This window comes from Canis lupus, chromosome 25 (assembly GCF_003254725.2).
Source record: "Canis lupus dingo isolate Sandy chromosome 25, ASM325472v2, whole genome shotgun sequence".
NCBI classification, from domain to species: Eukaryota; Metazoa; Chordata; class Mammalia; order Carnivora; family Canidae; genus Canis; species Canis lupus.
The window spans coordinates 18291445-18319380 of NC_064267.1; the positions used below are offsets into that span (position 1 = coordinate 18291445).

The 27936-nt window shown below is 36.7% G+C and overlaps 1 protein-coding gene across 16 annotated transcripts in view; it reads left to right on the forward strand.

Annotated features, from left to right (window-relative positions):
- The window catches only part of PSPC1 (paraspeckle component 1), a 112104-nt gene that overhangs the window by 19663 nt on the left and 64505 nt on the right, over positions 1-27936 (forward strand). For all 16 annotated transcript variants that reach the window (XM_049101098.1, XM_049101099.1, XM_049101100.1 and 13 more), the window contains exons 3-5: positions 7267-7362; positions 12879-13075; positions 20130-20214. In XM_049101098.1, coding sequence (XP_048957055.1) covers positions 7267-7362; positions 12879-13075; positions 20130-20214 — 378 coding nt within the window. The remainder of the gene's footprint in view (positions 1-7266; positions 7363-12878; positions 13076-20129; positions 20215-27936) is intronic.

A 27936-nucleotide genomic window follows, 5' to 3' on the forward strand; every position in this document is an offset into this window, starting at 1 on the left:
TTACGCTCAGGGCATGATCCTGGGATGCCAGGATTGAGTCCCACATTGGGCTCCCTGCAGGGAGCCTGCTTCTCCCTCCGCCTATGTCTCTGGCTTTCTCTCTGTGTCTCATGAATAAATAAAATCTTTAAAAAAACAAAAAAACAAAACCCAATTGAACTTTGATAACCCAGACTTTATTAGAAGATCAAAGATTGTTGAAGGTAAGATAAATTGTAGAGTAACTTTGAAGAAAATCTCTTGACCTGTGTTAAATGATTTGTAACTTACGTCCATTAATGTGGCTCAGATTCTTGCTGTATGTAGCATTACTTTATTTGCTAACTATTTGTTGCTTTTATTTTTGTTCTTTTTGAGAGAAAAAGAATGGTTTGCTTCCTATACTGGTTCTCTTTAGAGTCTTTAAGTTTACAATTCTCTGCTTTCTTTTGACTCATGAGAGACATATTTGTGGCTTTGATAATGACTTTTAGAGTTGACAGCTAGATATTTAAATAAATTTTTTATTGGTAATCAAAGACAAACTTTTTTTTTAAATGAATTGGCAAAGATTTAAAAGTACCCAGTGAGTGAAAGTGAAGTTACAAGAGTATTTTATAACTCTGGTGCTGATGGAAATTGGTTACTGTTTTGGGGCGGGGGGGCGGGGTTTGGTTTTAAGATTCTTTTACTGTTAGAGGTATATTTTAAGTATTTTGATTCAAAGGATTGGTATATCACTTTGTATCTGGTTTATCACTTTATTTCTAATAACAAAATAGTGACCAAATCTGAATTCTTAATAAAGAATTAAGTAGATCATATTTATAGTGGATTAGTATGTACTTTGTGAAGAATCCTTCATGACACTAGGAAATGCAGTATTCATGAAAAAGATTTATTATTTTTTAAGTAATCTCAATAGGGCTTTACACTTAGGACTCCGAGATCAAGAGTCACATGCTCTAATGAGTAAGCCAGCCAGGTGCCCTGAAAAGAATTTTTTAATGGTAGTGTATACCACAGAGACAGTGGACTAATAGTTGCCAGAGGTTCAGGGAGATTAGGAATTGATAGCTAATGAATTTGGGGTTTCTTTTTGGGGTGATGAAAATGTTCTGGCATTAGATCATGGTGATGGTTTACATACTAAAACCCACTGAACTCTGTACTTTAAAATGGTGATTTTTATGATATGTGAATTATATCAATAAAAGTACTAAACTAAACAAATTGCCAACTCCCCATCTTTTTATGGCGGAGCATATGGCTATGCATCTATGCTAACAACTGCTCAAAAACTTGTAAATAAATTTAGCATATAAATGTGCATATTTTCTATACATCTATGGAGCAAGTAAGAAAAGGGACACAAGTCTAGGTATATGCTGTGATCCAAATTTGTGTTTATAAACTGATCAGAAATAAAAGACTGGAAGTAAAAAATGTGTATCAGCCTAAGTTCTATTTGACAAGTGTGCTTACAGGTATATCCTGAAAGTCTCCTAGGTATGATGGTTCACTAGAAGGACACAGACCTAGCATATAGTTGTAAAACTAAGATTTACTACAGCAAAAGAATACAGCACAAAATCAGTAAGGAAGAAATGCACATGAGGTGAATTCTGGAGTAATATAATTATCTGTTAGGGTTGTGGGATAGCTGTTTCAGGCATATTGTGTTAATTCTTTTTTGGCACACAAGTGATTGTTCCATTAATAATTCTTTTTATATCTTTCCTATTTTATACACTTCATTTCCATCATTTTATTTGCTTCATCACATCTTTCCATTAAATGGAGTTTTTTAGATTCAGAAGAAATGCTTCTTTAATTAAAAAATTATGATATTGCTTTTGCTTATATAACTTGGAAACACAGGAGTTATCTGGGCATACCTGCTGATGGTGCAAGTATAAATTGCTCCGCACCTATACTGTCAGTGTCAATTGGGTCCGGTTTTATTATTTTTTTTTATTTTTTATTTTTTAAAAAATTTTATTTATTTATTCATAGAGATGCAGAGAGAGGGAGAGAGAGAGGCAGAGACACAGGCAGAGGGAGAAGCAGGCTCCACGCAGAGAGCCTGACGTGGGACTTGATCCAGGGTCTCCAGGATCATGCCCTGGGCTGCAGGCGGTATTAAACCGCTGCGCCACCGGGGCTGCCCTGGGTCCGGTTTTAGTTTTATACCTTCTTTTCTAAGCAGTCATAATTATTTGTAAAGATTGATATTTTATTATTTCTTAGAGGTCTCAAAGCAACAAAAAGATTATTAAAATTTTTTTTCTTAAAATTTGCCATATAGGTCCATTGGGTCATTTTATTTTATTTTATTTATTTATTTTTAATTTTTTATTTATTTATGATAGTCACAGAGAGAGAGAGAGGCAGAGACACAGGCAGAGGGAGAAGCAGGCTCCATGCACTGGGAGCCCGATGTGGGATTCGATCCCGGGTCTCCAGGATCGCGCCCTGGGCCAAAGGCAGGTGCCAAACCGCTGCGCCACCCAGGGATCCCGGGTCATTTTATAATCTAAGATAATATTAGGTCCTAGTGATTTTATTTTCCCCCTATCATAAAATATCTTATTTCATCATCCTCGGAATTATTTTATCATTATTATTAAGTTCTCTATTAAAGACTAAAATTGAAAAAACCCTGCAAAGCGATATATATGTCAAAAGGATTATTTACTGGTGTAACAAATTGTCATCATTATATAATTCTTCATTTTCTAATTGCATACATGAAATGTTGCATCATCTTTTAAGGCATCATGTTTTTACTATTGTGTAACACCTTTTTCTCACATTCTGCTTCTAAAGAGATATTTGATTAAGTGAGGAAAGGTCAGTCACAAATTCGTTAATCATTATGTACCATTTAAAAAACATGGAAACCTTAAATGTCCACCAGTAAGAATGGTTAAAAAATTATGGTGCATGCTGGGACACCTGGGTGGCTCAGTGATTGAGTGTGTCTGCCTTTGGCTCAAGGCATGATCCCGGGTCCAGGGTTTGAGTCTCACATCAGGCTCCCTGTGAGGAGCCTGATTGTCTGTCTCTGCCCCTTTCTCTCCGTGTGTCTCATAGATAAATAAAATCTTAAAAAAAAAAATTTATTGTGCATGCATACATCTGAAATGGTGCCATTTTGTATTGAGTGATACAGGATGTCTGAAGAAAGCATGGCTAGGTGATTCATTCTGTGTAAAATTATGTATATCTACCAGAAAGGAAAATCTGAGATGTTTATGAAACCTGATCAGAGGTCCTTTCCAAATGATACGATTTGACTGACTTAATAAAACTTACTATGGATAAGTATCAATATTACAACCAAACTAATGATTGATTAATTTGGGGGCAAAGTGAGGAGAAGAAAAGCTCTACAGACAACAACTCCAGATTTAACATTAATGGTTGACCACTTTGATTTGCTTCCTTTTAGTCTTTTTTTCTATGAAATATTTTCTTAAATTTATAAAAGGAATAAATTAAATAACTGTACCTATAAAGAGAATTTAAGTTGGGTTTTAACAACTTAACTTACCTGGGTAGCTAAGTTGCTTAAGTGTCCAACTCTTGATTATAGTTCAGGTCACGATCTCATGGGTCATGCAGTTGAGGTCCTCCCTGCCCCAACACATTGGGCTCCAGCTTCAAACTCAGTGGGGAGCCTGGGTGAGATCATCCTCTCTCTCTCCTCCCTTTGCCTGTCTCCCCACTCTCACATGCTTGCGCTCTCTTTCTCAGACAAATAAGTCTTTTAAAAAAACAACTTTTTTTTTAAACACCAAAAAATCAAAGTGAACTAAACAACAAGATGTGTGTGTGATAATAGATAAGGGGAATTTTTACAGGGGGTGGTACATACAGTGAAACCATAAATGTTCACCTTTTAGCATATAACCCAAGAAACAAAAAGAGAGTCCCTTGAAGACTACTCTTGAACATTATTTATGGTCTTTTGTTTTATGGAATGTGATGAATGTGGTTATCATTGATCTTTGCTCACTTATTCATGTATCTTTTTAGAAATGGTATTCCAGGAACAAGGTATAAATTTATAACATTTGTTTGTTATCAGTTAGGTTTTGTCTAAGGGCTGTATTCACCCCTGTGTATAAGTATGTCTGATGCTTACATATTCATATGTTGAAAACTTATAATTAGAGACTCAACATTATTTGAGAGTAGAGATGTCCTTATATTCTCTAATTTTGTTCAGTATTTCCTTGACTTTATAAAATTAATCTTGTCCTAAGTAATTCTGTCATGTTCTGAGTATGAATGATCTGCTTAGTATGTTTTCCTTCTTGAGTCTCCGTTTCTGATTTTTCTCTTGGATGGTCGTGGCCTTTTGGTATTGAAGAGGGGAGGTGCGAGTTTCTGTCTTTGTTGGCCTCTGCTCAGGTGTAGTTCTTACCCGGTCTTTATTATTCTCTATATCCTGCAATGGCTTCCAAGTGGGTAAGTGATCAATATAGTGCATCTTCCTCCACTTGTTCTTGGGCCTCTTTGGGTCCTCTTAAAAGTACCCCATCCTCCCATGGGCTTAGGAACTCTCAGCTGCTTTCTTATACTTCATTGAGGTGCATATGATCTTTGAGGCTATATTTACTCATTCTTTTTCTTTTTTTTTTTTTAAGATTTTATTTATTTATTCATGAGAGACACAGAGAGGCAGAGAGACAGGCAGAGGGAGAAGCAGGCTCCATGCAGGGGTCCCGACGTGGGACTCAATCCCGGGTCTCCAGGATCACGCCCTGGGCTGAAGGCAGCCCTAAACCACTGAGCCAACCAAGCTGCCCCTATTTACTCATTCTTTTTCACACTTCTGTATTTAGATGTTGGATGGGAGTTATCACCCTTGAAATAGAATCCTCTAAGGCTCTTTTCTTTTGAGTTTCTACTCAGTTTATCAGAGGTTTCTATAATTCCATTGTGTCTATCACCCCAAGGTATTCCACACCTTCTATTTCTTTTTCTCTAAGATGGCTTTACTGGTCCAAGAATCTTTTTTTTTTTTTTTTTCATGATTTTATTTATTCATGAGAGACAGAGAGAAAGGCAGAGACAGGCAGAGGGAAAAGCAGGGTCCCTGCGGGGAGCTTGATGCAGGATTCAATCTCAGGACCCTGGGATCACAACGTGAGCCAAAGGCAGAAGCTCAACCACTGAGCAACCCCGGTGCCCAAGAATAATTTTGTTTTAAATAAAGATTTTATTTTTAAGTAATCTTTGTACCTAGCAGGGGCTCAAACTCACAACCCTGAGATCAAAAGTTGCCTTCTCCACCAACTGAGCCAGCCAGGTGCCTTTTAGGAATAATTTTTAATAATCATTTTTCATGATTTTCTTTCTCTTTTTTTAAAAAGTTATTTATGAGAGCAAGAGAGGTTGGGCGAGTAGGAGGGGAGGAGTAGAGAGGAGCAGCAGACTCCATGCTGAATGTGGAGCCCATCATGGTCCTTGATTCCGTGACCCTGAGATCCTGACCTTAGCTGAAATCAAGAGTCAGGTGCTTAACCAACTGAGCCCCCCAGATGCCCTAGTAATCATATTTAATAATAGTTTAAGATTTAAAGTTTCTGTTGATCTCAGGATCTTCATTTATTTGTATAGGGAAACTTTTAGAATCCAGAAAGCCCCTTCACTTCTTAGCTCTTGTGTTATTGCTGCAGTAGATTTACTATGATTTGAATGCTGAGAGACTGATAGCAAGGAAAAAAATTTTTAACTTAGGCACAGATCTTTTATTTTTGGTTAGGCTTACATAATTTGAAAAAGTTAACATAGTTAACAAAACACAACTACGATAGGAGGTGCTCTGGTAGAAGGCACGGATCATAAGAAAGCTGGATAATGAATCTTCATGTACAGATGCCAGTTTGATCTTGCCAAATGAATGTGCTATCTTCTGAGTGTGACAGTTGGCATGCAGGAGAAGGAGGAACCAAAGCCTCTTCTCCACTAGATTAGGCAGCCAGGCCTTTCAGGAGTATTATTACAGATGACATGAAGGTGACTGCTATGATAGCAATGACGACATTCATAGCTATGACTGTGATGTTTATCGCAAAGTTTGACAAAATCTGTAAATTCTTTTTTTTATTATTTTTTTAGATTTTATTTATCCATCCATGAGAGACACAGAGAGAGAGAGAGAGGTAGAGACACAGGCAGAGGGAGAAGCAGGCTCCATTCAGGGAGCCCGATGTGGGACTTGATCCAGAGACCCCAGGATCATGCCCTGAGCCAAAGGCAGACTCTCAGCCGCTGAGCCACCCAGGCATCCCAAGATCTGTAAATTCTTAGTGTGCTTCTTTCTCATCCAGCTGATCATCCCTGATCCATTCCTTGGACAGGGCACAAAATGCGCTTTCACAAAAGTGAATCCAGTGCATTCATCACTGAAAACACACCAGTCATGATATTTGCTTATTTCGAAAAATGGTAAAAATACTATTGCATCATTTTGGAAATGAGTCCAGTCTAAGCTACAAGAAAATATATGGTTAAAAAACACACACGACTACTTTTGGTGGTGTAGCTTTAAAATCATGTGCTTGGCTATAAAAGCCCTATAAGCAAAGTTAGTGAATAATAGGAAATTTTAGTATCCTCATATTATCTGATATTTATTTCATTTCCCTATTTTGTCTTCCTCAGCTTTCCCATCCTTTTGTTTTACTTAGGAAAGTAGTAAAGAAGGAGGATTTGCAAGTCATAATCTTTCATCACCCACTCTTAATTTCCCCTGCTCAACCTCCACTTTGAACATGTTTGTGTCTCCTAGTTCCTCTCCTTTTGCTTGGCTGCTTGGCTGATGTGTTTTAGATACCATTTTAGGTTTTAGAAAGGCTTTTCTTAACAAGACTGTTTAGGCACAGGAAAGTTGGGAGGTGGGAATTTGAGGTGGTGGGATATCGGGATGATGATTCCATATATATAAAACGTGAATTAGGTACTAATTCTTTTCCTTCATAATTCGTAAAAGTTAACTAGAGTGGTTATGCAGATTCAGAGTTGTTGATTTGCTCCTCTGCCGTCTTGAATGGAGGATGCTCTAAAAAGCATCTTTGATTGACATTGATGTTCATTTGTATCTGGTGCAGCAAATGTTTATTGACTGATTTTAAGAGTATATATAGTAACTTCTAAGACATTATTTTCAAGAGAGAAATTTCCCACATATATATCTTGGAATTATTATAAAGAATTTCTAGTGTGATGTTAGCTGCAGGTACTGTATTAACTCTTATGCTTTTATCAACCCAGGACACCTCGTCCAGTCATTGTGGAGCCTATGGAGCAGTTTGATGATGAAGATGGCTTGCCAGAGAAGCTAATGCAGAAAACTCAACAATATCATAAGTAAGACTTATTAATAAAGATATTTTATTTTTATTTTTATTTTTTTTTAATAAAGATATTTTAGGTATGTGCTATCAAGGATACATATTATCCTGGTTGGTCTACATCGAATACTATTCTTTTGTATATGGGTAGAACATTAACTTGGGCAGTGGGAGGTAGGTGGATGGAGACTATCAGTAATTATGTTAGAAACAGTATAATCTAGATATCATGAAAATATTTTAGTATGTTTTAGGTGTACTATAAGTTAAAAGGAGACTTGGCAGGGGTAAAGCAGGGGAGATCCTAGTTATTTAGGGTAAGGACAGGAAGTACTCTTCTTGGTGGTAGAAAAGAAAAGTAGCCTTTTTTTAAAAAAAGATTTTATTTATTTATTTGAAAGAGTGAGTGAGAGAGAGCATGAACCAGGGGGAGTGAGTGGAGGAGAAGTAGATTCCCTGATGAGCAGGGAGCCCAAAGTGGGGCTCAATCCCAGGACCCTGGGATCATGGCAAGACCTTGGGCAAAGGCAGACGCTTAACTTGCCAAGCCATCCAGGTGCCCTGAAAAATAGTCTATTTTCAAAATGTATATTCTTCTTTTACCAGTTGCTTTTTGCTCACTATACTGGAAATGTTTTTACATGAATTGGCTGCATGAATATATTGTGTTGTTTTTAATCAGGTACTTGTTCATTATAATAAATAAAACTAATATATTTACATGCATGAATTCAACAGATACTGGAGTGCTTTTGTGTTAGGCAGTGTTCCAGGTGCTCTCAGTGAAACTTGGAACTGTTTTTGCCTTCCTGGTGCTTATATTTCTGGTGGTGGAAGTACACAAGAAATAAGAAACCAAAAATTAAAACATCTATTAAATTGTGAAAATTATTATTTTAAAAAAACCAACTAATAAAAGGTGTAAAGGCTTAGATCAAAATGTATGCATATATAAAATTGATTAATACTGACAAATTGTTTTCCAGAAATGTTACAAAATTTACACTCCTTGGTGTATGTATAAAGGTATTTTTGTTTATTGTGACAAAAAGATGGCGATGTTCAAAATGGTATTTTATGCATGTTATTTTATTTTATTTTTAATTAATTTTTATTGGTTTTCAATTTACTAACATACAGAATAACCCCCAGTGCCCGTCACCCATTCACTCCCACCCCCCGCCCTCCTCCCCTTCTACCACCCCTAGTTCGTTTCCCAGAGTTAGCAGTCTTTACGTTCTGTCTCCCTTTCTGATATTTCCCACACATTTCTTCCCCCTTCCCTTATATTCCCTTTCACTATTATTTATATTCCCCAAATGAATGAGAACATATAATGTTTGTCCTTCTCCGACTGGCTTACTTCACTCAGCATAATACCCTCCAGTATGCATGTTATTTTAATTAGCATTCTTTGATTTTAGTGCAGTTGAATGTTTTTTCTGTGTAGTTAATTTAAATGAGAAATATGAGTGCTTGTTCTATGCCTGGTGTAGGAGATGAACTAGTGAACAAAATAGGCCAGAAATTCGTGCTATGTAGGAGTGGTAAGGAGGTTAAACAATAAAATTAAGGGAATCCCTGGGTGGCTCAGCGGTTTAGCGCCTGCCTTTGGCTCAGGGCGCAATCCTGGAGTCCCGGGATCGAGTCCCATGTCGGGCTCCTTGGCATGGAGCCTGCTTCTCCCTCTGCCTGTGTCTCTGCCTCTCTCTCTCTCTCTCTCTCTGTGACTATCATAAATAAATAAATCTTTAAAAAAAACCAATAAAATTAGTAAAATAAATATAGCAGAAAGATACAGGAAAGTGAATGCTTTGGAACAGAGTAGTGTGGTTCTTTTTTTTTTTTTTTTTTTTTTTTAGTGTGGTTCTTTGTACAGGTGGTTGGAGAAGCCCTACTGAGAAGGTAAGATTTAATTATAGCTTGAAGGAGAGGGGAGGAAGCTAGCTGTCTAGCTGTATAGGATCAGAATTAGGATGGAGTAGAGAAAATAGTGATCTCAGTAGAGGAAACAGTAACTATAAAGGCCTTGAGAGAAGACTCTGGCAAGTTCTAGGAACAGTAGAGAGGCCAGTTTAGCTGGAGCATGGTGAGTAAGGAGAGGAAACAGGGATGAAGTAGATAAGGGATGTTGGGAGGAGAGGAGATTGTTGTGCCTTGCTGGTTATTAAGCTGATATCTTGGTTTTTGTATTTTATGAGAAAGGAAGGAGCAGAGTAGTGATTTATTTATTTTTATTTTTTAAAGATTTTATTTATTTATTCATGAGAGAGACAGAGAGAGGTAGAGACACAGGCTCCATGCAGGGAGCCCGATGCGGGACTCGATCCCGGGTCTCCAGGATCACGCCCTGGGCTGAAGGCGGCATTAAACCGCTGAGCCCACCCAGGCTGCCCCAGAGTAGTGATTTAATCCTAAATTTAACAATAGCTTTTTTTGGCTATTTTAAGAATAGATTTTATAAAGAACCAAGAGTAGAATTGGAGAAGATAGTAAGTTTGGAGCCTGTTGAAGTGGAGATTGCAGTGTTGATGATGAGAAGTGGTCAGGTTCAGGATATAGTTTGAAAATAGACTTTGGATTTTGTTGATGGATATGGGAGAGAGTTGAAAGCATGATTACATGGTTGTAGGCCAAAGTAACTGGAAATTTGGAAATTGCTAATGATCAGTCTGGAGAATCCTGTAGGAGGAGCAGTTTTGGGGGAGGAAGTTCAGGAACTTTGGGCATGTTACGTTTGAGACAGTTTTCAACATCCAAGTGAAGATGTCAAGTAAGTAGTTGGATTCACATCTGGAATTTAGATGAGTTCTCTGGGCTATAGTTACCACATGTGATAGAGAACTATGTCAAAGGAGTGAGTCCCGGAATACTCTAGTATATAGACGATGAAAAACATTAAAGGAAGAGGGTTGGTGATATCATCACTTGTAATTCAGAACCATTTTAATTTCTCATACAATGCTATTTTTCAAAGACTTACTATGACTTCCTAGTCACTTGACATTTTTTTGTGGTTATAGTTTACCATTACAAATTTGAACTACAGCATACTTTTGGATTTAAGAATTAGAGAATAGGGATCCCTGGGTGGCGCAGCAGTTTAGCGCCTGCCTTTGGCCCAGGGCGCGATCCTGGAAACCCGGGATCGAGTCCCACGTCAAGCTCCCGGTGCATGGAGCCTGCTTCTCCCTCTGCCTATCATAAATAAATAAAAATTAAAAAAAAAAAAAAAAAAAGAATTAGAGAATAGAGTTTTAAGGGTGTTACAGAAAGTGGAATTTATATGCATATAAGAGTGTTTGTTTATATACTGATTTAATTACCCAGAAAACCTTACTAGATCTGGTTATATTTCTAGTTTTGCTGCTAAAAGGTTATGTTCAGAAGAGAATGTTCATTCACAAAGCATAGGAGCTATGATTCAAATTTATTCTAACTCCTTAAATCCATATTGTTTTTAGTGTTTCCCTTGGAGAAAAAGGAAGATTTAAAAAATATTTATGATTATAGTCCCAAGTCTGATTGAGGAATTACTAAGAAATATTCTTCCAGAAAAATTAGTAGGTGGTTGATTCCCCTCATTCCTTTGCCTTTTCCAGTCAATGTTTTTTTTTTTTTTAAAGATTTTATTTATTTATTCATGAGAGACACACAGAGAGAGGCAGAGACACACACAGAGAGGCAGAGACACAGGCAGAGGGAGAAGCAGGCTCCATGCAGGGAGCCCGACATGGGACTTGATCCCGGGACTCCAGGATCACACCCTGGGCTGAAGGCAGGTGCCAAACCACTGAGCCACCCAGGGATCCCCCTCCAGTCAATGTTTTAAAAAGAAAAAGTCCAAATCTATTTTTTAGGTATAGAATTCCAGATCATGATTAACTTTGATTTTCCTAATATACCTCTGAATATTTTTGTAGCTCTTTCTTGTTACTACATCTTTTCTTCTGTGACAACCTCTCCCTGGCTCTCCCACATTTGTCTCACCTACCCATCTTTCCCTCTCCACCCTAAAATAAAAGTTAAAATTTAGGATTGCAAGGCATCTGTACTTACATTGGTGGGATAGGGATTCTATTTTTACCAGTATTTTATTTTTTTTTTAAGATTTTATTTATTTATTCATGTGAGATAGAGAGGCAGAGACACAGGCAGATGGAGAAGCAGGCTCCATGCAGGGAGCCTGACGTGGGACTCAATCCTGGGTCTCCAGGATCATGCCCTGGGCCTAAGGCAGCACTAAACCGCTGAGCCACTCAGGCTGCCCTTACCAGTATTTTATTTTATTTTTTTAAGACTTTATTTATTTATTCATGAAAGACACAGAGAGGGAGAGGCAGAGACACAGGCAGAGGGAGAAGCAGGCTCCATGCAGGGAGTCCGATGCGGGACTTGATCCTGGGCCGAAGGCAGGCACTAAACCGCTGAGCCACCGAGGGATCCCCATTTACCAGTATTTTTAAATAGAAGTTGTGATAGGCAAGAATAATTGAAAAAATTCTTTGCATTTCAAGTACATCCATAGGTCATTATCTTTTAAAAAATTTTTTGGTTGTTTGCTGATCATTCAAGAAATAAATGTTAAATGTATATAGTTTTTGCTAGATGTTGTGCTAGGTACTTGAGTTACAGCAATTAATAGATATATTTGTAAATGAGGCCTTTGCTTTTTGGCATAGCCAATTTGCCTAGCACGTAATACTCAATGTGCTATCTGCTTTTAGTACTATCCCTGAAAGTCACTACTTTTATTTTTATTATTTATTTTTATTTATTTATTCATAAGAGACACACACAGAGGGAGGCAGAGACACAGGCAGAGGGAGAAGCAGGCTCCCTGTAGGGAGTCCGACCTGGGACTTGATCCCAGGTCTTCAAGACCACACCCTGGGGCAAAGGCGGTGCTAAACCCCTGAGCCACCCAGGCTGCCCAAAAGTTACTCTTTTTTTTTTAAAATTTTTATTTATTTATGATAATCAGAGAGAGAGAGAGAGAGAGAGGCAGAGACACAGGCAGAGGGAGAAGCAGGCTCCATGCACCGGGAGCCTGACGTGGGATTCGATCCTGGGTCTCCAGGATCGCGCCCTGGGCTAAAGGCAGGCGCCAAACCGCTGCGCCACCCAGGGATCCCCAGGTTACTCCTTTTAGAAGAAAAGTTTGATTCTAGATGGTTAATTTAGGGCGTATTTGATTCATGTGTTGCAGATTGCCTTACATAAAATTGAGTGAAAATCAGAAAGGCCTCATTGAAGGTGATAATTAGGGGAGTGCACCTTGTAATAATCAGATTGCTTACATTGGAGTCTTGGTTCTGTTCTTACTAGTTGGGTGGGCATCCTCGGGCTGTCTCTTAACTCAGGGCTATTAAAACATGCATTACAATATTGCCGTGAGGTAAACATGTAGAGTACTTGCCTGACACAGTGCCATGAGCATTGCAACTGCTTAGTAAATGGTTGTTCTTGTAATTCTTATTTATTGTTTTGCCTTTTAAACATATATTTCTGTGTTTTTAAATGTGAACTTAGGGAAAGAGAACAGCCGCCACGTTTTGCTCAGCCTGGGACATTTGAATTTGAATATGCATCCCGATGGAAGGCTCTTGATGAAATGGAAAAGCAGCAGCGTGAGCAGGTTGATAGAAACATCAGAGAAGCCAAAGAGAAACTAGAAGCAGAAATGGAAGCAGCCAGGCACGAACACCAATTAATGCTAATGAGGCAAGGTAAAAAAAAATTTTTTTTTTTAAGATTTTATTTTATTTTATTTTATTTATTTGAGAGAGAGCGAACATGAGTAGGGGGAAGAGGCAGACTCCCCACTGAGAAGAGAACCTCTCACAAGGCTCCATGCTAGAACCCTGGGATCATGACCATGAGCCAAAGTCAGCCGCTTAACTGACTGAGCCACCCAGGTGCCCCCAAAATGGGCTTTCAAATAGATATGGTATGGTTTTTTTCCTCTGTTTTTAATTTTTAAAAATTTTTTTTATTTTTTAATTCATGAGAGACACAAGAGAGAAGCAGAGACATAGGCAGAGGGAGAAGCAAGCTCCTTGTAGGGAGCCCAATGCGGGACTCCATCCCTGGACCCAGGATCATGCCCTGAGCCAAAGGCAGATGCTCAGTCGCTGAGCCACCCAGGCATCCCTGATTTTTTTTTCTTAAAGCTAAGTTTATATTTCCCAGTGTTACCTATTAACTATTTAAGTTGCCAGTTAGGAGTTTAGAGATAGTTGGGACTCTCACTTTATTAGAAAAAAAATCTCCCTTTTCCAAGAACTTCCTTTAATAAACCAACAATCTCAGAATCCCTTATTAAAATAAGTTTTTGGGTCCCTGGGTGGCTCATTTGGTTAAGCATCTGACTCTTGATCTCAACTCAGGTCTTGATCTTAGGGTTATGAATTCAAGCCCTGCGTTTAAAAAGAAAAAACGATTTACCTATATAAGTTGTATTGTTTAGAGGTTATTAAAGGATTTTTAAATTTTGCTTGTAAAGATAGACGATTTGCTGGCAAAAAGAGAAGCACAGTGGGTAATTTTTGGTATGTAGATTTGGGATAAAGTCACCTAATCAAGATTTTGTTTTGGTGTATACCTGACACTAATATTGCACTGGAATTAAAAACTTAAAAGATTTTGATTGATGGAAAGAAGAATTAAGACAAATGCTGGTTGTATAAGATTATACTGTCTGTCCAAAGATTACATATGGATATTCTTCGGCAGGAATGAAAAAGATTTCATGTATGCTGACGGATATGGGGATTCAGGAGGATTGAATTTGTTGTAGTTGGCAAGAATATTTTAAACATTTGAGATAGAACTAACTGAACTTTTCAGAGCAGTCCTAATGGGTGATCGTTTATTCTCATATTCATTGGTCAAACACCTAACCTGATAAGCTACTTAAATATATGTAGAAGCTCGCTTTTCCTCTTATCCTCTTGTTGTGTTTCTTTTTATGCCTTTATTATCTATTTGCTTCTTTTGTGTTCTGTAATTCTCGAAATAATTTCTTCTGGTTATTCCTGCCACTCATTTTTTCAACTATCCATAATAGTTTGTATTTCTTAAAATAAACATTTGATTACTCTCTATTTTGCTGTTTTTTATTTTATTTAATTTTTTTAACATTTCAGTAAACATTTACCTACATTGTCTTGGCTACCCCCAGAGATCAAGGCACCGGGATGCTTACCTAAGTTTCTGCAGTAGTCTTCTTATTGGACTGTCATTTAATCTTGGTTCTTCCAATCTGTTCTTCATACGAGAGCCAGTATTTCTTTAAAAGGTGAAAATATGATCATTGTTCATTTTTAAATCCTTTTGATAGATTCTTAATTCCTAGAAGCCCAGGATTGTTTATTTGGTTTTTCTGTTCAGTAAACATTTATTGAACATTTATGATCAAGTCATTAAATAACTGTCCCTGAAACTAAATAAGTTAAACAAAATCCAGTGCAACAACTAAAGAAACTAGTCAGACATTTCTGGTTTCATTTGGACAGTAAACTTACCTGTTCTGCAAGTTCACTCTTCTAAGAAAATTGAGCTCATTTATATTACATAATATGTTTCAAGATAAACTAAGTCTCTTATCTAGCAGAAAATTTTAAATTGCTTTATAAAAAGATAAGGTTACAGAATCATTGCTTAGAGATGGAAGAGAGATCTTTAGTCTGGTGGTTTTGTGGTTCTAAAATTTGTTAACACATCAGAGTCGACTGGGAAATTTTTTAAGTTTTCGTTTCGTAGGCTTCATGATTACTCTCATACTTCTGTCCAATATATGCATTGTTTTCTGCTTATAGCCTTCTGGGCACTTTGCCACTGTCTACAGTCATGCCATGGTTAGGACATAACATTGATTAAATATGGAAGCATTTGTACTACAAGATACTTGTTGATGATGACAGACAGTATTGTAACAGTCATTACATAACGTATTTTTTAAGGTCAGTTGGTAGAAGACACTGAGGTATTTGAGGATATAGTGATGACAAAGAGCAATATTTCTTCAGGTCTCATAAAGCTCTTCTGAGCTCTTAGAAGATTTGTCTCATCCCTAAGACTTGACTTTTGAAGCAGAATAATTTTGTAAAGTTATGTCTCCTGAGTTTTTATCTTTTCATTGCTTTTTGTGTGTTTATTTATAACCCTTGTTGACAATATTTCGGTTTGTAATAGAAAAGCACATCACTTAGTGTATCCTCCTTCTGGGTTTACTTGTGCTAAAGTACATCTTGTATTTATTTCAGCAAAAGACTACAGGTGATCAATTTTTTTCAGTGTTCAAAAATTTTTTTTAATTTACAATTTTCTTTCTTTTGTTCTACAATTTTATAGTTCATACACCATTTTTAAGGGATTATTCAGATGGCAGGAGGGACTTTAGGTAATCTTTGTTCTGTGGCTGTGCAGAAACAGAAACAGGACTCTTCAGGTGACCTATGGAAATAGAAAACTCAAATAGTACAGAGAAAGTGTACTCCTATCTTCTTCTACCTTCTGCTTTCTTGTAGGAATTACAGTCTCTTCTGTATTTTAAGTTTCTTTCTTTTTTTTTTTTTTTTTAAGATTTTATTTATTTATTCATGAGAGACAGAGAGAGAGAGAGTCAGACACAGGCAGAGGGAGAAGCAGGCTTCATGCAGGGAGCTCGATGTGGGACTTGATCCTGGGACTCCAGGATCACGCCCTGAGCCAAAGGCAGGCACCAAACCACTGAGCCATGCAGGGATCCCCGTATTTTAAGTTTCTTTTGTATATCCCTTAATGAAAAGTAAACTCGAATATGTCATTAAGTATGTATGTGTATTTATAACCAAGAAATTTCCTATTTATCTTTTTTCTACCTTGCTATTTTACTTTCTACAGTAGATACTTACAGAACTGCCTCATATTTTAAACGGTTGCATGATATTTTGTTCAATGGATATAATAATTACTTTAGCTCTTCTTCTGTTGACTGATACCTACCTAGGTCTCTTCCCAGTTTGTTAGTGAAAGCAATGCTTCAATGAATATTTATGTATATACCTTAGCGAGGTTTTGTAAATTTTAATTCTTTTTGATACACCAGTATGTTTTAATACTTGTACTTTGGTACTTTACTGATGTTTATTTAATCCTTTCTAGATCCAAATCCCATTATACTGTTACAGGTTACTTTTTTCCTTCTTCCTTTGTTTTTGGTCCTTTTGTAGGAGACAATTCCTGAATTTTCTACATGGTTATTATTGTAGGAGTGTAGGAGACAATTCCTGAAATTTCTACATGGTTATTTTTGTATTATCTTTGTTCCTTTAGTTATAAGCTTTCAGTAGATGAAATTAACTCTGCTAGGTATATTGTTATTACTGTCTTCTCTTTTCACCACTGGAATTTTACATTTATATCATCAGTGTTTATATATATGCCTTTGTACTGATAAATCAAGTAGTGGAAGTAAATTGGTTTTAAATATCTTTTGATCCTGATTACTGAAGGAAAAAACAACAAGGAAATAAGCATAATTTATTCCTCCTTTGTTCTCTTTTCCTCTCAACTTTATTTTGCATCTGATTTGTCTAGATTAATGACATTAACTTAAATAAAACCTTTAAAAAATAATTATTTATTCATGAGAGACACAGAGAGATAGAGAGGCACAGACGCAGGCAGAGGGAGAAGCAGGCTCCATGCAGGGAGCCTGACGTGGGACTTGATCCAGGGTCTCCAGGATCACGCCCTGGGCTGCAGGCGGCCCTAAACCGCTGCGCCACCGGGGCTGCCCAACTTAATTATTTTTTTAGTATAAAAGCTAATTTTCTCTGGTGTTGTAGAACATTCAAGTTTTACTCTCTTAATTCTTAATTACACAATACAGTGTCACCAACTATAGTCACTACATTATACGTTAAATCCTCAGGCTTTATTATAGGTGAAAGCTTTTCCTCTTTACCAACCTTTCCCTTTTTACTCCACTTCCCTGCCCCTGACAACACTTTTCTACTCCTTTGTTTCTATTAGTGTGATTTTTTTTTTTTTTTTTTTAAGATTTCACGTTTAAGTTCTGTGCAGTATTTGTCTTTCTTTGGCATATTTTAATGAGCTTTAATGCCTCAGAGTCCATCCGTGTTCTTGGAAATGTAGAGTTTCATTTTATTGTGGCTGAATAATCTATTGTGTGTCTGTGTATATGAGTTGAGTGTATATATGTTTGTGTATACCACATTGTGTGGTGTATGGATACATACATACACAGATACCACATCTTTATCCATTCATTTGTTGATGAACACTTAGGTTGTTTCCAAATGTTCACTGTTGTGGATAATGCTGGAGTGAACATGGAAGTGCACATATCTCTCTGATACCATGTTTTCATTTCAGCTTAATGTTCTTTAATGATCTTCATGTGTTTAAATTTTAACCCAATTTTAAGTAGCATCATTTGATTGTTGTTTATCCTCTCATGATGATTTAAGGAAGCGTTCACAGAAAAAACATTCCTTGAGTTGTTGCATCTTCTAAAATATTATCTTGATCCCTATATTTTAAACTGGTGCTTGAAACTCATAGATCTTTTTCTCCTTTCCTTAAGTACTTGATAGCATGTTTCATTGTCTTCTAGCATTGAATGTTTGTGTGGGGAAGTCTGAAGTAAGCCTGAATTTTTCTTGTCTCAGAAATGACTTGAACTTGATTCTTCTTAAGCAAAGTCCAGTAACTTACCCAGGTTGTGTTTTTTCTCCCCAATATTTTGTTAAGAGAAGTTTTTTTTCTTCTTTTTTTCTTTTTAAGTAGGCCCCACACCCACCATGGAGCCCAACACAGAGCCTAATCTCACAACCCTAAGATCAAGACTTGAACTGAGATCAGGAGTCAGATGCTTAACTGACCGAGCCACCCAGGCAGCTCTTGTTAAGAGAAATTTTGAAAATAATGTTGAAGGAATTTTAAGGTGTTCACTACTTATATTCTGTTACTAACATTTTACTGTACTTTATTACATCTTTCCATCTGTTCATTCTTGTATTTAAGATACATCTTGTTATACCAGTATAGTGTTTCTGCTTTTCTTTTGGGACTAAATATGCCCTTTCAATCTGTAGATTCAGTGCTGCTATTTCTGGAAAATACACTGTTAGAGAATATACATTCTGTTTTCCTGACTTGAAGAATATTAAATTGAGAAAACACAGTGCAGAGCAAACTTTTTATTTATTTTTTCAAAGATTTTAAATTATTTATTCATGAGAGACACAGGCAGAGACAGAGAGAAGCAGGCTCCCCTCAGGGAGCCTGAGGAGGGACTCAATCATGGGACCAGGATCATGCCCTGAGCCAAAGGCAGATGCTTAAACACTGAGCCACTCCTGCATCCCCAGTGCAAACTTCCAAATTTGTCTGTATTCCCTCTTATTCCCTTATATTCCCATGTATTTATGATATATCGAAATTACAGATATAATTTTAGGTTCTTTGTCAACAAATTAGGAAAGCATTTTCAAACTTCTTTTGGTTTCTTAGTAAGTAGTGCTGCACCAGATGTCTTTATGTGTATGGATGGATGGTTTGGATTTTTTTAAGAAAAGTTTTTGAGTGATTTACTGTCCCTTCATCAAAGGATGAAAAATATATATATATATTCCCCCAGAAGGATATTACTATGGCAGTGTACAAAATGTAAGCTCTGTTGAAATTTCAGGAATTTTGGATATGAGCAACTTAAAAGAAATAATTTAGTAAATGTAAATGCTGGTTTTGCTTTAAGTTGATAGTGTTCCTACTTAAATTGGATAATGTACTTATCTGATAACTTTATTGTTGGAGTCTTTGAGCTAATTATTAAACCAGCATTACAGATGTGGAAATTCTGAGAGGTTGCAGTAGTTTTCTCAAATGGTACAGCTTAAAAGGAGAAAATCTAGTTGCTAGAAAAGAAATGTTTATTTTTTTTCTTACCCTTTTTTGGTGGAAGAAAATGTAATACATATTTTTACATTGTTATATATGGTAAGAGCAATTACCTTACAAAACCATGATAAAATTGTTATATACTGAATAGACTTTCTCGGGTAATTAATGATCATAGTACACTCTCTACATTTTGGCTTATCGAAACATTTCCTATTAGGAATATGAGTAGATTAAATATTTTTGCTGTCTACTAGTTTTCTCCAGCTTAAGTAATTACCTGATAGTTAATCTTCTACTACTCTGGAACCCCTGTTCTGGATGATATGGCAAGGGTTGGTGAAGAAATTGACTTTGTGTGGGAGGAATCTTAATGCTAATTATATCGGGAGGGATATTATTTGGATGTTAAACAGTATCCTGTCTTACTACTTTTACTGTTTGTTCGGGTTCTTATGTGACCTCTGCTCCTGTCTCCCAGTGCATCTTTTTGGGTTTTACATTCATGGCTGAAAAAAATTATAGTAATTCATTTGAAAGAATGTATATGAAAATATAGCTACCATTCTGTTTTTAGTATGTTCCAGGCCTTATGTTAAAATAGTTACTACCCATCTTAATTTCTTAACATAAGGATGAATTTTATTAATCTTTTCATACATAGGAAGAAACAGGTCCAGTAAAGATACTAATTTGATTAATCACACTGCTTATAATCTTTCGTTACAAAATGATACAATAGACAAAAAGAGAAGTTAAGTGCATGAGTATGAATAAGTTAATAATAATGTTGCCAGCAATCAATTATATAATTATTGATTTAAAAATACAGAAGGGAAGGCAAAAATATTAATGTGTAATCTATTTTTATAGATCTCATGAGGCGTCAAGAAGAACTCAGACGCTTGGAAGAACTCAGAAACCAGGAGTTACAAAAACGGAAGCAGATACAGTTGAGGTAAAGGACATCATGGTAATATGTATGTGAATATACGTAGTTTTCATTGTGATATTAATGAAATTCCCTACTGCCTATCGTAAATAAGTTGTACAAGTTGGAAAATACAGAAAAAATAACAAAATTGTCTATTTGACTTTGGGAATTGCTTTACAAATTAGCATAAATCTTTGCTATTCTTATGATTTTTTTATCTGGTTATGGACGCTTTGCATTCACTGTGAACTTATATAGGGGCTTAGGTATTGCATATAATTGGTTGTAACAATGCACTGATTTACTGGATCATTTTTCTGGTGATGGACATATATGAACTATTCTTAGTTTCAGTTTCTCCATGTGTATAACACTACTGTGAATGCTTTTATACATCTTTGTGCGCCTGTTAATTCACTTTAAAAAGTTTGGTGGGGGATCCCTGGGTGGCGCAGTGGTTTATCGCCTGCCTTTGGCCCAGGGCGTGATCCTGGAGACCCGGGATCGAATCCCACGTCGGGCTCCCGGTGCATGGAGCCTGCTTCTCCCTCTGCCTGTGTCTCTGCCTCTCTCTCTCTCTCTCACTGTGTGCCTATCATAAATAAAAAATAAAAAAAAATTAAAAAAAAAAATAAAAAGTTTTGTGGGAGTAGAATACATGATAAATTGAGATATGGAGATTTAAAATTCAGTATAAAATAGATGACTGTGATGGTCAACTTAAACTCTTCTAGGTTAAATAAGGAAATTTGGGGGAGTGGTTGATCTAAGATGTGTAAACAAAAATTAACAGCTTTTATTTATTTGAGAGAGAGAGAGAAAGGAGCAAGCTTGAGGTGGAGGGCCAGTGGGAGAGGGAGAGAAGGAATTTCAAGCAGACTGCCCAGTGAATGTGGAGCCTGCCATGGGTCTGAATCTCAGGACCCTGAGGTCATGATCTGAACTGAAGCCAAGAGTCAGATGCTCAACTGTGCCACCGAGGTGCTCCAAAGTTTTGTTTTTTAAAGTGGGAAATTAAAAAGACTAAAAGCCTTGAATAAATGTCAAGTGTCTTTATGGTCTGGAAATAATAGGTAGTATTCTATATATATATGTATATATATACACATATATTTAAATATTTATTTATTTATGATAGAGAGGCAGAGACACAGGAGGAAGGAGAAGCAGGCTCCATGCCGGGAGCCTGACGCGGGACTCGATCCCGGGACTCCAGGATTGCGCCCTGGGCCAAAGGCAGGCGCTAAACCGCTGAGCCACCCAGGGATTCCTCTATTCAGTATATTTTAATGTAGTTTTTATATATTTTTTAAAATTTTTATTTATTTATGATAGTCACACACAGAGAGAGAAAGAGGAGAGAGAGGCAGAGACACAGGCAGAGGGAGAAGCAGGCTCCATGCACCGGGAGCCCGACGTGGGACTCGATCCAGGGTCTTCAGGATCGCGCCCTGGGCCAAAGGCAGGCGCCAAACCGCTGCGCCACCCAGGGATCCCGTTTTTCTAATTTTGTACCTGATTATATCAATGTATATATGTTTCTGTCTTGGAGCTACTCTGATTTTACTCTTACTTATTCTCAAATTAAGATATTTGGACAGACAGCATCAGCATTCTAATTACAAACCTCCACTTCCCTAAACTGGTGAAACAGAAACGGTAGTGGAGCCCAGACACTGTACTTAGTCTTCTAGGTGATTCGTATGCATCATAAAGTTTGAGAACCACTATTGTTTAAAACATCCCATATGATCATATGGAGACCTTTTCCCAATTTCTTCCTTGTGATTTCTTTCCTTTTTATGTAAGTATGTTAAGGTTTATCATACTTCTACAAAAAAGGAAATCTTCTCCCTCAAACATAAAACTCTGACTCCCATCTTTCCCTTATACTTGACTAATTTTAGAAATAGTACCCTTCCTTTCATTTGCTGAAAAAATAAATGATCTAACCAAACAATATGGGAGAACCCATAAGAAGGCATTTCAAAAAACCCAAACAAATGCGAGCACCTGGCTTAGCTCAGTCAGTAGAGCATGCAACTCAATCTTGGGCTTGTTAGTTCGAGCCCCACACTGGGGGTAGAGATTACTTAAAAATAAAGTCTTTAAAAAACAAACAAATGAACATAATTGCATTGAAGGTGAATAACATTATCACCCTAGAAGGGGATGAGGAAGAAAATAAGGAACCTAAATAACTTTGGAAAACACTGTCTTGACTGGACACAATAGGCAAATGACAAGAAAAACAATATATAAATTTTGTAATCTAGTTAGTTAATGTGTTTCAGGGATTTGAGTTAGCAGTTCTGAAGCTAATTTTTATATATACTTTTTTCTCACTTTGTTCACATCTTTAATGAAAAAATCTGTATACTTTCTTGAGTTGAACTAATTAATTAGTAAATGTAGATAATGATACATTTTCTCATTGTTGGAGAAAGAAGAAAAAGAGAAAACTTAAGGCTAAAATGAATTCACTGACATTTGAATTGGGATCAGGGATATCAATAGAACTCGGTGGTATTTAATTTAGAGAAATAAAGATGTGTATATATGTGTGGGTTCACATGCATACATAGATTTCATAACCCCTGTCTGCCTATAAGCAGTGAAGTGATGCTTCAATAACAGCACACACAGAGGACCCATATTCCTGTTTAAAACACCATTCTCTACTAAAAGGCACTGAGGCTTTGTGGAGAAGTGGTTAGTTACTGAACTAAAAAGTCCAAAATGAGCCTGGAGTGTTGTGCCAGGGAATAAGAACAGATGTACCTCTGATATACTGCAGGTTTGGAACCAGACCACTAGAATAAAGCAAATATGGCAATAGGGTATATCAATGAATTTTTTGGTTTCCCAGTGCATATAGAAGTTATGTTTATACTATAGTATAGCAAGTGTGTAAGAGCATTATGTCTAAAAAATACATATGTTCACCTTAATGAAGAAACACTTTTTTTTTTTTTTAAAGATTTTATTTATTCATGAGAGACATGGTGGGGAGCAGAGACACAGGCAGAGTGAGAAGCAGGCTCCGTGTAGGAGCCCGATGCGAGACTCAGTACCGGGACTCCAGATCAACCCTGGGCCGAAGGCAGGTGCTCAACCGCTGAGCCACCCAGGGATCCCTGAAGAAACACTTTCATTGATAAAAAGTGCTAACCATCATTTGAGCTTTCAGGGAGTTGAAATCTTTTTGCTGGTAGAAGTTCTTTCCCTGATGTTGATGGCTGCTGACTGATCAGGATGGTGGTTGCTGAAGTTTGGGAAGGCTGTGGCATTTTTTGACTCTCTTCACAAATACAGACTTTCTCCGTGTTTACTTGTGTGATGCTGTTTGATAGCGTTTTACTCACTAGAACTTCTTTCAAAATAGGAATCCTCTCAAACACTCTTTCATAGACAAACCTTGGAGATACTTGCAGATTCAGATCCAGACCAATGCTGTAAAGTGAATATCACAATAAAGTGTGTCAAATGAATTTTTTGTTTTCCCAGTATATATGTTATATTTGCACCTATAAGATATATTTACATATATATTTACACTTATAGTCTATAATAAGCTATAGTTTAGTTAAGTATAAGCCAATTAATGAATTTACTTCATTCTACTTAGTTAAGTATAAAATAGCATTACGTTTAAAAAATGTGCATGTCTTAATTAAATACTGATCAAGTTGAGGTGGTTATGGCAGTTCCTTAAAATAAGATGATACTGAAGTTTGCCACATGAAGAGTCGTCTTTTCCTGAAGGATTTTTCTATAGCATGTGGTGCGGTTTGATACCATTTCATCCACAGTAGAACTTCTTTCACAGTTGGGAGTCAGTCCTCTCAAACCCTATTGATGTGTTATCAATTATATTTATATAATCTGCTAAGTTCTTTGTTGGCATTTCAACAATCTCCACAGCATCTTCACCAGGGGTGGATTGCATCTCAAGAAACCACTTCCTTTGCAGATCCATAGAAGCAGCTCCTCATCCTTTAGTTTTATCATGAGATTGCAGCAATGCAGTCCCATCTTCAAGCCTCACTTCTGATTGTAGTTCACTTGCTGTTTCCACCACATCTGCAGTTATTTCGTCCACTGATGTCTTGAGCCCCTCAACTGAAAGGCATCCATGAGGGTTGGATTGGAATCAGCTTCTTCCAGACTCCTGTTCTGTTAATAGTTAGGCTTTTCCCATGAAGCACAAATGTTTTTAATGGCATCTAGAATGGTGAATGCTTTCTAGAAGTTTTTCATTTTATTTTGTCCAGATCCATCAGAGGAATCGCTGTCTAAGGCAGCTATATAGCCTTATGAAATGTATGTATTAAATACAAATAGTAAGACTGGAAAGTTGAAATTGCTTTGATCTGTGGGCTGCAGAATGGATGTTGTGTCAGCAGGCATGAAAACAACATTAATCTTGTGTCTGGCCATTAGACCTCTTGGGTGATGAGGTGCATTGTCAGTGAGCAGCAGTATTTTGAAAAGGAATCTTTTTTTCTCTGAGCAGTAGATCTCAGCAGTGGGCTTAACATTAATTTAGTAAACCCACGTTGTCAGTAGATGTGCCGGCATCCAGGCATTGTTGTCCAGTGTATAGTGCACAGGCTGAGTGGTTTGAGCATAATTCTTAAGGGCCTTAGGATTTTCAGAATGGTCAGTGAGCATTGGCTTCATCTTCAGGTCACCAGCTGCATTAGCCCCTAACAAGGTGGTCAGTCTGTCCTTTGATTCCAGGCATTGACTTCTCTGTGGCTTTGAATGTCTAAGATGGTTTAATCTACAATGAAAATCTATTGTTTGGTGTAGCCATCTTCATTAATTAGCCAAGCTAGGTCTTTTGGGTAACTTGATAAAGCTGGATCTCTGCCAGCTTCAAGCTTCTTTCCCTCTTCCGTTTTCAATAGAATTGAATAGCATTAGGTCTTGGCTTAAGGGAATGTTGTGTCTGGTTTGGTCTTCTATGCAGACTACTTAAAAGTCCTGCATTTCAGCAACAAGGCTGTTTTGTATTCTTATCATTCATATGTTTACTGAAGTACCATTTTACTGATTTTCTTTATGAACTTTTCCTTTGCATTCACAACTTTGCTAACTGGTGTAAGAAGCCTACCTTTTGGCCTGTTTTCGGTTTTTGACATGCCTTCCTAAGTTTAATCATTTCTAGTTTTTTTTTTTTTTTTTTTTTTTCATTTCTAGGTTTTGATTTAAAGAGAGAGACATGCAATTCTTGTTTTACTTGAACACACTCAGAAACCATTCTGGGATTAGGCATCAGCCTAATTTCAGTATTGTGTTTCAGAGTAGGAAGACCCAAGGAAAAGGAGACAGAGGAGAGGGAGAGAGATGGGGGGAATGGCTTGTTAATGGAGCATTTAGAACACACAGTATTTATTGATAACGTTTGGGTGTGTTTTTTGGTGTCTCAAAACAGTTACAGTAGTAAGCAACATCAAAGATCACATATCACTATTACAAGTATAATAATAACATATTGTGATAATTACCTGCCGAAATGTGACACAGAGACACAAAGTGAGCAAATGCTTTTGGATAAATGGGGCCTATAGACTTGCTTGATGCAGAGTTGCCCCAGAACCTCAGTTTTTTTATTTTTTTTTATTTTTTATATATGATAGTCACAGAGAGAGAGAGAGAGAGAGAGAGACAGGCAGAGGGAGAAGCAGGCTCCATGCACCGGGAGCCCGACGTGGGATTCGATCCCGGGTCTCCAGGATCGCGCCCTGGGCCAAAGGCAGGCGCTAAACCGCTGCGCCACCCAGGTATCCCCAGAGCCTCAGTTTGTAAAACAAAAAACAAAAAAAAAAAAGTAGAATCACTGTATATCTGAAATGCACACTAAAGCAAAGCTAAATAAAATGAAGTAGGAAAATGGGGCATGTTGAAAGTACACAAGAGGCAAACTGAAAGTGCTCCTAAATGCCCAAAGTTGGAACAGTTTCAACAACAACATAAAAGATTATAGTATTAGTTTTTAAACTGCAGAATAAAGTACATATCCATTAGTCCATACCGAGAGAAGTAAATAATCAAATGAACAAATAAATGGAAGAGAATGGACAGCTCTTCCTTATAGTAGAATTCCAGTTAGTCAATATGGAAGGAATGAGAGAGAGAAAATCACCAGTTGGACAAACACTATAGCAATAATTGTTACAAGATTTACTGACAAGTGTTTCAACTTTTTGCCCAAACTTGAGAAGCACAATTTGCACACTCATTTGTATTGTGAAAAATGAAAAAATAGTAAATTTAAAGTGGAGAAGTAACAGACACTATTATTACCAAATATTAGTAAATTTAAAGTGATGAAGTAATAGACACTATCATTACCAAATGTTAAGGTTCATATCACCTGTAATGGGACATTGGTACCAGGAACTGCTTGACATGATGCACTCAGAAGAATCAGTTAACACTTCTGTGTTTTTTTGGCCAAAAATTTATATCCTCCGGCTACTCCATGAGGAAATATAACATGAACCAAAGATTGAAAGACTTTAGTACAAGATAATCAGTTCTCTTTAAAAAAATGTCAAATTCACTCTGAGGCTACTTGGGAGGAAGGTTTGCTGAGTTTCTCATGGATCACTTAATCTTTTAGAGGCTGTGGCAGTGAAGAGAAACACTAGGACAAGGGGTTGTGAAGAGCTGGTTCAAGCTGTGACTTGACCAATGAGTAATTCATTTGTTTGTTCATTTATTTCTTCATTTTCTTACCACTCTTCTGCTCACTCACCTATCCATCTACTTATTCTTTCTCTTTTTTATGTCATTTGACAAAGATCTTATGTACTGAGCCCTTCAGTAGGTGTGGAGAGCATAGTGCTTAACAGGAACAAAGAGTTGCAGGACATTTTTATGCATTAGTTATATCATAGTTTAGTTTCTAAATCTCCATTTTAAAAAATCCTACAAAAATACAAGAGGCCTGAAAATAATTAGTGGGTTCAAATTAAATTGTAAAATGGAGGTTTTGTCATTTTCCAGTTAAGTATAACATGAAGATTGTTAAAATTTATCACACTTATTTAGTTTCATTTTTAATTGTGACTTGGGAAGTTCTCTATCCACCTGGAGACACTAAATATACATATAAAAATACTCATTAAAGCATCTTGTGAAGTAGAAAAAATTAAAAGCACACCTACATATAATAGGGAATATTTCTGAATATTGTCTGTAATGTAAGTTCAGATTTTGGAATTGTCTGTGTGCTATCAGAACTTAATTCAAAACAAAGTAGAAATTCTTGAATTTATAGAAAAAGTAGTAGAAAGCAAAAATAACTGTTTAAAGTGATTTTACCTTTTTACTCCTCTGATTTGTAAATGTATTCTCACATTATATCAGAAAAAACGGTCCTTTAACAATAGGAAAAGTACATTACAAATTTTATTTAAAATATTTGGCTTTTGTTTTAAAATGTTATAGCAATACATGTATAAAACAAAATTCAGTGATAAGTGTATAAAGTAAAAAAGTTAATGGTATGTTCCCAGATTATTCCCAGTATGACATAAGCTTTTTCTGCCCTACTCTCATACAAATGATTTTTAAAATCAGCGTAGGAATGCTGTTCTTTTACTTGTGTTTTTCCTGATAGCTGTACTTTATTTTTATGTGTCAGTAAGTGCAAATGTTTTTGTGTTCCTGTAATAGTTGGAGCTTCATAATAGTTGTTTTGTGTTCCTTGACATCAATGAGCCATACTTGTTT